Source organism: Dermacentor andersoni, chromosome 2 (genome assembly GCF_023375885.2).
Source record: "Dermacentor andersoni chromosome 2, qqDerAnde1_hic_scaffold, whole genome shotgun sequence".
NCBI lineage: Eukaryota > Metazoa > Arthropoda > Arachnida > Ixodida > Ixodidae > Dermacentor > Dermacentor andersoni.
Genome location: NC_092815.1, coordinates 55,304,975 through 55,317,107, shown reverse-complemented (window position 1 = coordinate 55,317,107; position 12,133 = coordinate 55,304,975). Strand labels below are relative to the sequence as shown.

Here is a 12,133-nt window from a genome sequence, read left to right as displayed (position 1 = left end):
TTGGTGCCGCAAAGCTGTCTAAATTATCGGTGTCTGAATAAACGGTCAGCAAATGTAATTATTTTTATTGCACATTATGCAGTCTTTAGATATAAAACATTTTATGTATCTCCTTATTAAAATATTTTTAAACTATGTGGATTACAAAGAAGACCAACACACAAAAGTAAACTAGAACGAACAGCGACTGAAAGAAACCAAGAATGCATGTTTTTAGACCCATTTGAATTAAAGTTATGGAATGTTATATTTTTGAAAACGATGACCTTGTCTGACAGCTAAAATTACTGTTCAATGTAATACCCATTCTAACACCCTTCTTTAAAAGAGGTCTGAAAATTACCTGAGCGTTACAATCAAATAGCGAACCAAAACTATCAACTCTTGGGTGAACTGCGCGAGGACAGGACAAGGAAGGAAACAAACATGAGCGCTCATGCTTGTTTCCTTCCTTGTCCCGTCCTTGCACAGTGCACTGAAAAGTTTATATGCACCAACAAACTCCGCTAGAAACCGAAACTATGTTTGTAGCATTGACAACAGCCTACCATTACCATTGTTACCAGAACATGGCAACAGAGCGAAGTTTCGCAATCGTATAAGTTTCCATTTTCATTAAGTGTATAGGTTAGTGATGACAATGCGTTGCTTTCATTAGGAAAGCTAATCTAAACTAGGGTTGCTTCACATGCTATGCTACCGGCTATAGAGCTGTGTCATGCAGGTCCAAGAGCTGCCTTGTTCAATCGCTATTGATCACTTCATCAATTTGTCATGCTATGCTAATGGGTAATGAGAAGGAGTGAAGTAGAGACAGCGGCACAAATAAATAGCCAACAGGTTCTGCCAGTACTTGAGTCTCTTTTCTGTTAAAGCTACTGGCCGCAGTCATATGAACATAACCCGCACAGCACCAGATGTTGCGCGAGCGACGAAGCGCAAAAAAAAAAAAGGGGGGGGGGGGGGGAGGGGTACGTGCCAAAACCACTTTCTGATTATGAGGCACGCCGTAGTGGAGGACTCCGGAAATTTAGACCACCTGGGGATATTTAACGTGCACCTAAATCTAAGTACACGGGTGTTTTCGCATTTCGCCTCCATCGAAATGCGGCTGCCATGGCCGGGATTCGATCCCGCAACCTCGTGCTCAGCAGCCCAACACCATAGCCACTGAGCAACCATGGCGGGTAGAGCGGCGAAGCTAGGCCACGCTCATTGCAACGGACCCGAGTACAACAGACCTGTATACAACGGACCAGTGTACAACACACCCATGTACAACGGACTTTTGGATATACCGGACCATATTTCAGCCTTAGTTTGTTCTACCTATTTTATTAATCCAACAAAATTTGCTTTTAATGGACTACGCTACAACGGACTATTGGCTACAGCGGACGAAATTAGCGGCAATTTTTTTTTCAAAATCAGGCGCATAAAACATACTTTTGACATGTCAACACAGGCTGACATGCTACTTGCGAGGGTCAGCCGATGATCACGGCTCAATATCGCATGCGAGAGGGAGGAAGGCGAGGCGGGGGATGGGTGGGGGGAGGGGTGGAAGCGGGAGAAGGGGGTTCTACTCTAGCGGCTGCTGCTTACGGTGCGGCCGCCCTATCTTGAAAGCGACCTGCGATGTGGACAAGGCGCGCCCAGTGCTGGTAGCTTCGTATATGCTGTGCTTTCAATGTTTAGTTCACACTGAAGCGAGAGACAGCTCTAAGGTCAATTCGCTTACTGCTGCTGCTGCGCTTATCTTGCTTAATTTGCTATCGCAATCGATGCTTCGGCTTTCGGGTGAAACTGCAACTTTTCTGTTTGTTTTTTACTTTGGACGTTCATCACTCACTCTGCAATAAAGTTTCGGAAGTGAGGAGTTTGATATTACGGACTTCAGATAAAACGGATATCTTTTGTCGGATTATCAGAGTCCATTGTAATGAGAATCGACTGTACTCGTGTGCAATGCCGTGCAAGTGAGCCTTTCACATGGGTTTCTGTGCGAAAAGAACGCCGAGCGCAGCATCGTTAAGTGTGAAAGCATGCAAGATCGAGCCGACCAGCCGCCGATAGGCACGCAGATCATGCTGGATATGCCAACCAACTACATGCCACTTCAACAGCTGTCGATCTAAACTGCACGCGTGAACTCAGGACTGATCACATGATGAGCCACCCATTTAAACATACTAGTGGCAAGCATTCCACAATGGCTTGCAGCAAATTTTCATCACTGCCACACTGCCTAGACCATCAGGCTTACTTGGCGTCATCAGGCGTCACCGACTAAAGTTACAATTTGGTGCTGAATCGATGCAAATCTATTCGCAGCAGCTGAGTGGCACACCAAAAGAAAAGCCGACAAACCGCCTTGCAAACAAAAGTGACTGCACAGGATGGCAACAAAGTTGTTTACAGCCGCCATCTTTGCGACACACCATATGGCGGCCTCTCGTTCCTGTCGCCGCTCAAACTTGCTGTGCTCCTGCAGATTTCAGAGTCTTTGACAAGGTGGCAAAACTTTCTAAGCAATAAATAAAGAATTGTCGTACAACACAGATCCACTATTAAATGGAGAAGCTCATTCGTATTCAGTACAACAGAATGTCACTGAATCATTAATTTCAGAGGGGAAGAAAGCACTTGATTGAACATCGGTTGTATTGATACAAAAACATCTTCAAGACCTTCATATACATACTAGAACTGAGCTATAATCAGTGCTGGCATTCTCATTTGGTATTCCCTTTAGTAAGAGTAGACCGTACTGAATATCTTGATTTTTTTCATGTACCGATGCTATTGATAGCTTGATACATTTTGTTAAGCAATGCTAGGAGACAAAGTTTCGTGCTGTATGTGCAGCACAATATCTTTTGGCGCAAAATTTGTAAACATTGAATATTGTGAAAACTTTCTTGATATTCTATATTCAATTCGAAATGTACTATTTGGTATTCGTACACCTCTATATGGAAAGAATAACAAAATGAAAGTCATTTATTTAGGCACACTGGTGCCTGTGCTACGTGCCATAAGTTGATGCCCACTACTCAGTGATCTGGTGCATATTAACAGAAGTGAAGAGACAGGGAGATATCACATTTCTGTCCCTGGTGTCAAGGTGCTGCACATAAGGCAATAAGGGGATCAGAGCTCATAAAGGGCAAGTAACACCGAAAAAGCATGCAAGGACTTCCATGGTTAGACATGGCCATAGCCCGTGACCAGACCAGAAAAAAAAAGGTTTGGCAAAGACCAAAAATGGGGCAAATAGAAAGAGAGCCGACCCTGCGCATGACAAGCGTGGCATCGTTGCGACCTTCCTCTTCATCAGGAGTCGGAGGCAAAGGTCTGTTGGGGGCCTGGCATAGTGGGTCCTCAGAGGCCAGGCAGCGCAGAGTCTCCTGGTTATAGCCGTCTGGAGGTCTGGACAAAACAAGTGTGCACATGAGACCCTTGCGGCATGTGGAAATGCGTGCACCACATCCCATTTCCTATCACAGATACCATAGCATACAACTACTTATAGCATTTCAAACTTTGCCAATCCCTCCAACTACAGTAAAACCTCGTTAAGCCATACCCGCTTAAACAGTAGTTTCGTTTTAAAAGTAAAGTCAAATCCCCAACTCAGCAGCCATTGAACGTAATGTGTTTTGTATTCGCATAATCGCACCAGCTTATTGCGTACGTGTCGGTTAACACGTAGTGTTTCCACTTTTCGTCGCGCAAACACGGCGGTGCGTCGTCTCCATCAGGCGGCCTTGGCAGAACAACAAGCCTCAGAGATCTGAACAACGGCCTCCAAGAGCCCTGTGCGTTTGTGCGTGAAGCCACATCAACATCATTTCGGTGCCATGCAAACAAGGGCTTGCGTTGTGCCGAAGCTCGGATAAAAAAGACGCCGGGTGCTCAGCATAGAAGAAAAATTAGGCATCGTTTGTTCTATCGAACGTGACAGAAAGAAGCCAACGCTGGCATGCGACAAGCATCTGCTCTTGACTACGGTGTGTGGCATTTGGAATGCGAAGTTGCTCGGCTGCGTTGCTGCGACCGCAAAGAGATGTTGGCTACGGAACTCGCAGAACGGAGTGCGATGAAAGAGCAAAAAACCTGCAATGTTTATTCCCTTCACGCAACAAAAGTCTTATTTTCATTTGATGCTGCCATGGCCTAGCAGCAACGACAGTGGCCTCAAACTCACTTAAGCTGCAAGCCAGCTTTCCCGCCAACCTACTCTTCAGCAAACACCCGCACAAGACTGACCTAACACACAGATTCTGCCACTACAGGGCACGAATCTCACATGCTGTCGCTTTCCATGTCGTCCTCATCACTGTCGTTAGGTGCCACTTCAGCAATAACAGATCCAAAGGTGGTGAAAAGTCTAACTTCGTAGCCGACATCTTCTCGCGGTCGCAGCAGCACTGCCAAGTAACTTTTCCTTCGCATTCCAAATGCCACACACAGCAGTCAACGGTAGATCCCTCTCGTGTGCCAGCGCCGACTTCTTCGTGCCACGTTCGATAGCACAAACAATGTCAAATTTTTCTTCTATGCTGAGCACACGGTTTTTGTCTGAGCTTCGGCATTATGCAAGTTCTAGCTTGCACGACACCACAACACAGGCCAAAACGCTCTCTGGCCATTGGGATGCCTGCCACATGAGCGAAAGACCAGCTGCCAAACCATTTCCCTTTTCACTAGTGTCGGTCGAGAGCGCCACATGTGGCTAGCGGAACCACTGGGCACTACCTCGCGTGGCTTCCGAAATCGTCATAACATGTGCACGCCATCTCGAAGGCCATTAGCCTCAATCATAGCTCAGCACAAGTTTGCAGGCACTACAGGTGAGAGCTATTCTAGAGTCAGACAACTAACCTTTAAAGAAAGTGCACTCAAAGGATTGTTCCGACCATGGTTTCACCGTGGTACTGACCGTTTAAACACCTTGTGGTAGGTCACCAGACTTCGGCATCGCCTGCCGCCCATGATAACAGTGCCGGTCGCGAACGCCACCTCGTAACGCTTGTTCACAACTGAGAGGAGGCCCGTTATGCTGGGAGCTTGAGCCATTCCACAGGTATCTAGTAAAAGAGGCAATGCTCTGGCACAGAGTCGAGATGATGTTGACTTGGCTTCACCCTTCCAAGCACCTTCTGCATTTGCGCTTGGAGGCCGTTCTGATCTCTGAGGCTTGTTGTTCTGCCGTGCCAACCTACCGCCCTGATTGCGCGACGAACTGTGGAAACACTATGTGTTAATCAATTCATGTGCGACAAGCTGGCATTGTTTATGCAGATACAAAATGCATTATGTTCAATGGCCACTGATTTGGGGATTTGACTTTACTACTTTTAAAATGAAACTGCTGTTTAAGTGGGTACAGTTTAACGAGGTTTTACAGTACAAAGGAAGTGCAACAACCTTTTCACTACAATGAATTACTTGGTGCTCGACAGTACTATGTAATGAATTGATGATCGGGTAGTCTGAACTACCAGCACAGGTTAATGAGCTAAATTGGTTTGCCAAAGTGGGTTCTGCAGAACTGAGATGTCCCACAAAAGGCAGCTTAGTTGTTATTTGCCAAATCAAGAGCTTGAAGGCCTAAAGTAGGACAGCTTCAGATAGCAAATCCTAATTTCAATTGCCTTGGTTGTTGATGACAAATTAGTCACCCAGAAGCGCAATAGATTGTTTGGTGTTAATCTATAAGCTTCTATAAACTATGGACAATTCTTGTTAAACGATGTATGTATGCCGATGGCACTTCCTTTATCTGGTTTTATTTTAGCATTTCAAATGTAGCTCCGTTTTCTAGCTGCAGTGGCACTGCAAATGCAAGACACAAATTTGGAATGTGGAACCCTATTCTAAAAAAGCTTTTACATACGTGGGTTACAAATGCAGAGCTTTTTGGCATTCAAAACATTTGGAGTTGCTGTTGTAAACTTCTGACGAAAGAGCTGGATGATGGAGTGCTAGATAAGAAGGACACTTACAAGGGCCTCGGTGGGTCTGATGCCAGCAGGGTGCCATCATTCTGAATAAGGCCGTCGTCCTCGTCGGAGTCAGAGCCTACAATCTCGGCTGAAGCAGGTGGCCTGGGTTGGGCACCGTTGAGCCTCTGTGATGGTGCCAGGCGGGCTCCGTTTGAGCCCCGACCCCCCGCACCCCCCAGGGCAAGCTCATTCAGCTGCTGCGCTAGCACTTCCAGCTCCTGCAGGAAAAGGCAGCCTGCCGTCACAAAGTAGCACAGGGAAGGAGAGAGAAAAGGAAACACAGGGGGAGGGGCGCAGGTCAATGAAGCGAAAGCCTGAATGGCAAAGCTGAAATTTGAACGATGCTGTTTTATGTGCAAAAACCAAAGTCATGAGTCACGCTGCAGTGAGGGGACTCCAAATTAACGTTGACCACCAGGGCTCTTTACCGTGCACTTAAGTATAAGTTCACAAGTGCTTTTGCATTTTGCCTGCATTGAAGCATGACCATAGCTGTCGGGAATCTAAGCCGCTGCCTCGTGCTTTGTAGCACAAGGCCATAGCCACTAAGAAGTGGCAAAACTGATGTATACAAACCAGGGGTGTGCGAATATCAAATTTTCAGTTTTGAACCAATCGGGAATACTATATTTACTCGTGTAGTGAACCCACTCACATAATGAGAACACACCCCACTCCTTGTGCCCTTGAGAAAACACTTTTCTTTAGTGTGTGGGGAGCACCCCACTTCAAAAGTTAAAAGTAATATCCATTCAATTTATTTCGGTGAGATTGTCAGTGCTGTCGACGATTGCAATAATCATGCCATTACACCTTAAACAACGACGCAAAAATGCCTAAAAACAGTTTAAGAACCATGCTAAACAGTCGCCGTTGACATCAGCATGGACGACGTGGGTCACAACTTAAAAATGGCACCTTTTTGTCTTAGAGCACCATCTGCTGAATGCAAAGGAAACCTCCTTGCTTATAGCATGGCCTCCGAGATTTGCAAGCGTCAGCTGGTTTTGCTCAGGCCGTGTCATTCACCGCGCTCCCCAGCAAAAAAAGTGCAATGAGGTGCGCATGCCCGGCTACCCTGGGAGGTTGTCATTAGCCGAAGCATACGGTGCCAGCAGAGGCAGCAGGGGTAGAAGACAGACCGCACAAGATTTTAGCTTGCGCATTGGCTCTTCTTTCGGCTTTTGCGGAGCATTTTCACAGCCAATGTGAAGAAGCACAGCCCAGAGCCATGACAGTGGAGGCGACGCTCAAACTACACCTACGGCCGCTTCCACTGCCCTCAATGCGTGCTTCTTGTCTTGCTTCTAAAAGGGTGCGCCCACATTTCTCACCTCCACGGCACGATGAAGGGAGTTAGGAAGGGAAATGTGGGAAGCCTCACTGGCGAGTGCGAAACATTGTGCACAATGTGAGCATAACTTTCGCTTCCATTCCACCACTGGCATCGCAGGCTCAGGCAACGCCTGGTGTTTGTGCTCTTGCCTTGTTCGTACGCGGCGCTGGCATTCAGTGCAAACAGAGGAAATGTTGATGTCACTGCCTGGTTTGTCCATAGAATTGCGATTGTAATACAATATTTTGGATGCACAGGCAAAAAAAACATTACGATTATGAGGTACGCTGTAGCACGAAACTCTGAAATAATTTGGCCACTCAGGTTTCCCTAACGTGCACCTCAATCTAATTGCACGGATGACTACGACAGGTTTCTGTGGGTGGGTCGTGCTATTTCTTGCTTCAAGCCGTACCACAATGGTGAAATGCAGAGACTAAAGCAAACGCCTATACCAGCTGGCAAAACTGCTTTGAAATTGGCTCACAAAATGATAAACATACAGCCCGCGAATTTCGAAATATAGTGCATTTCCAGCACATGACAATCTTTTACTAAGACATTCCACTTCGACATACTCACTTGAACGTAGCAAATGTATGCCTTCGTATACCTTAAGACATCATTTTCAAATTAGTAAACAATTATATAGCAGTGCAAAAACATTCTTTTCTCGCCTCATCCAAGCCGCAGCAACAGTACCAAAGTGCCCGAAAGCCTCCACAACGCCACGGTTGCAAGCACCGCAGTGCAAAGAAGCAGCCGCCACACCCACCTCTGGAATTTCGTTCTCTCTGTGCAATTGGGACGACCAGAGGAAAACCAGCCGACCCGTGCAAATCTCAGAAGCTATGCTAAATCTCAGAGGCTTTGCTTATAGCGCCATGCAAACAAAGCAACAATCAATGTAAATTCACTCCCATTCCATTGCTGCTTCTGTTTAAGTTATGCAGAGAACCTTCTTTGGCATCTGCTACATAAACTACAATGGGCTGGCATGTTAGCTATACCGGCAGTTTTAGCTCAAGGTCGTTGAACATGTGTTGGAGCAGGGGAACCGTTCAGCTGGACTGCATTTGAGCATTGATCTGGTGTGAGTACGCTACTGGCGAAAACAAGAGGATGAGCTTCGTGCTGCAAAAAAGGTGCATTTCGTGCATTTCGAGAGTCAAAACAAGGCGAGTTTCTTCTTGTGGGGAACAGAAGTTCTGGAATATGTCAAGACTGCATTTCGATGGGGGCAAAATGCATAAGCGCCCGTGCACTTAGATTTAGGTGCCTGTTAAAGAACCCCAGGTGGTCCAAATTTCTGGAGACCCTCACTACGGAGTGCCATACAATCAGATTGTGGTTTTTGCATGTAAAACCACATAAAGTTTTTTTGTACGTCAAGAGGCTCCAGAGCGAAGGCTGTACAATGTCCCACGAGCCACTTAAGAACCACATGCGTGCGCTGCAGCCAGAAAACATGGCTTTCTTGCTTGCAATTTTAAAGCTAGCAGCGGTTGGACAATGAGATTCATGCGCCGAAATGGGCTGTGCCTTAGAAGGCGCACAACGTTATGCCAAAGCTTGCCGGAAGACTGTGAAATGTAGACGACAAAGAAGCAGCAAGTGACTTCAATGAGAAGAGTGACGAAAGTTTCAGTTGTGAATAGAAGCACCAACAAATGGCCAGGTAGTTACATGAATAAAAAATTTGGTTACATATGTTGTGCAAGTGCTTTTACTTAAAAAGTAAAGTTTTTAATAGTGAGTTTCTTATCTGCATCATGATATGAAATTTCAACTCTAATAAATCTGTCACAACTTTTTTTTTTTCTCCAGCATAAGGTACCCTTCCCCAAAATTGACGCTAACTTTTCGGAGGGGGAGGAAAGAGAAAGAAAAAAGGCAGGTTCATTACACGAGCAAATACGGCAATGAAAACGAAGTGTGAGTCGAATAAACAAATTTTCAAATACAAATACAATTGGTTTTATAAAGATGCAATTTTAAGGCAAAAGCCTTAAGTGGCTCATGGGTTGAAAAATCCGATGTCCGCCGTTATAAAAAAAACTGACTGTCTGGTATTATGGCACCAAAATTTAATGGCATTAAAATTGATGGGAGTCAAACCCACGACATTTGGTGGGAGTCGAATCCACAACCATTGGCGAGAGTCGGACCGAACTATCGATGTTAATTAAGATGAGATTAATTAAGGTACAGGTAATTAAGATATAGTTCATTAAGGCACTCGAACCCTGAACAGTTGACAGGAGTAAAACCCTCAACCTTTGGTGGGAGTTGAACCCATGACCTTTGGTGTTAATGAAGGCAAAGTTAATTAAGGCACTCAAATCTACAACCTTCGGTGAGAATCAAACCCTTGAACTCTGGTGGGACCAAAATTCAATGGTACCAAAATTGATGGTCAAACCCATGGCCATTGGCAGCAGCCGAACTCAATACCTTCGGGGAACTCGAAACCACAACCTTCGGTGAGAGACAACAAGTAATAGAAAGTAACAACACATTTGAATGATAATGTGGAGTATTTTAATTAACATCTCGTTATCCCCCAGACTTTCACCTTGGTCTTCTTTAGCATATGCTAAAGTGACTGAACTTTATCACCAATCAAAAAACAAAAAAAAAGATGCATGTTTATTGCACTACAAAAAATTATACTCTGTGGTCAACAAAATTCTCTAGTACAACACTTTTGCTTGACAGTATCATAATTGCAGTTAGTGTCATGAAGGAAGGATAGCTGCTTGACAGGTTTGGGGAGCAGCAATCACCCTCCTGCATGTTACAATTCTTTCATACACCGAAAAGGCCCTGTGACAGTACCCCCCTTTTACTTTTGATATGGTTCACTGCACGGCATTATGCTTCACCGCAATAAATACTGTATTCGTTGCATAGCATGGCTGTACTGCGGCGAAGCTGACTACAATGAACTAAATACAGTGATTTTGGGTGGATCAAATATATTGAATGCTATAAGCATCTTTCAAATAGCATCAAATACAGTAATACTTTGTTAACTCAAAGTAGTAAAAGCCGGAAAAATTTTCCGATAGGCGAATTTTTGAGATTAGCAAAGTTGCAGAAATTGCAGTGAAAAGCAAAACTTTTTCAAAAGAATTCACTACTGACCACCTTTTCAAGAAGAGCTTCTCAACTGGCTTTTCATAAAAGGTTAACAAAAAAAAAAAAAAGAAAGAAGAAAGACCTGCCAGGGATATCAACCAGCTCTGTTTTTCAAGGCACTGCCACTTTGTTCTGTGCATAATAGCTCCGTAATGCCGGTCTGCTTTGGGGTAGCACTTGGACCTAGAAATGCATCCTTGTGCTGCTTCACATATCGCATGAGCTGATCGTTCCTGCCGCTGCAGTAAACTATATTTCACAGCAAGCAAAGCATGTTTTTTTGCTTTGACTGATGTCCACACTTTCACTGTCCCCTCTGCTTGTAGCTATCCTAGCAATTTTAGAGACAGTAAATTCCCCCGGTATGTACTGCCCGCATAGCGAGCACTCGTTAATGCTCATGTCACTTTCTGTGGCACTGTTCGCGGGAAGTCCGTGCTGCATACGTTGTGTAGCAAGCAACGTGAGCATTCAAGAGTACGCACTATGCGGGCAGGATGTATTGGAACGCACTTTGCACATGCGTTTTCATTCTACGTTGTGTAGAATAAAAAAATTCGTGCCACATGGGTTGCGCAGAACAAAATCCAAACGGATTTCACACCTGAACTGCATCCAGCGTGCTATTTTGCAGGGCCTGCTTCTGCGCACGTCTCTCCCATCACACGACATACCACATGGTTGCTTGACAAAGTTGTTATGCTGCTAGGTTCCGACTTGACATTCGGGGAAAACGTCAGCTTTGTGGTAGGCGCTGCAGCCTCGCACGAAGCTTGTTGAACGTTTTGGCAGCGGAGTTACTGTTCCGCTCTCGACAAGTTTTCGAGATGTCCACAATTTGGTCAAAAAATACTTCCAGATAAAGGTCAATAAATACATGGCATGTATTGGAAATGGTTCAGTGCCGCGGAAAATTTAAACTTAGTTGATTTCTCAAGATGTGAGAGTTCCAATCTGAAATGAATATTTGTATTCGCGAACCACTAATACAAACCTATGCTTGGACATTACCAGAACCACTCACTATCATCCTGGTAAGGGGGCTCCAACTTTATATGTGAACGTCTAGCTACACTCCAAGATGCAAGGGTGTACCAGTGTACTCAAATTAAAAACTGCCTTTAGCAAACTTCTTTATGAGATAAGTCCGTCTCTCTTAACATAAACTTTAAAACTTAACGATTGAGACACCTGCACCAAGTATTCTGGTTTCATATTTTATATTTCCCTAGGGGATGTCAGAAACAATGCGCGTTCACCTAGAAATGTACAGAATACAAGACGACGTAGTAGAGCCACAAAAAATGGGAAGGTTTGTGTAACGTTGTTAGCTTGAGATCCTGCACTACAAGAACTTTTTGAATGCCATTTGTTTGACACTTTCCTTTCCATGCATACACCCATCAATAACATTGATAGTCAAAGATTTTGCCGCGCTTGGAGTGCTCCTGGACAGCTAGCACCATCCAGCGTCTAAAAGAGCCGTCGTGCAGCTGCCTTCGAACTGGGGAGGAGGCTCACAAACCGAGTGGAGTTGTGATGCTGGGGCCGGCTCGTGCTGGTGATCGGCACGAGTCGATGCAGACAATGTGGGACGAAAAAACGCAGAATGACACGATGGTTGAAATGGCCAGAGCGGTTGTGA

General features: G+C 45.1%; 1 protein-coding gene across 6 annotated transcripts in view; it reads right to left on the bottom strand.

Moving 5' to 3' along the window:
* Nucleotides 1-12,133, bottom strand: part of msn (serine/threonine-protein kinase msn) — a 115,042-nt gene that overhangs the window by 67,466 nt on the left and 35,443 nt on the right. For all 6 annotated transcript variants that reach the window (XM_050189269.3, XM_050189270.3, XM_050189272.3 and 3 more), the window contains exons 16-17: nucleotides 6,012-6,229; nucleotides 3,294-3,432 (exon numbers count right to left, since the gene is read on the bottom strand). In XM_050189269.3, coding sequence (XP_050045226.1) covers nucleotides 3,294-3,432; nucleotides 6,012-6,229 — 357 coding nt within the window. The remainder of the gene's footprint in view (nucleotides 1-3,293; nucleotides 3,433-6,011; nucleotides 6,230-12,133) is intronic.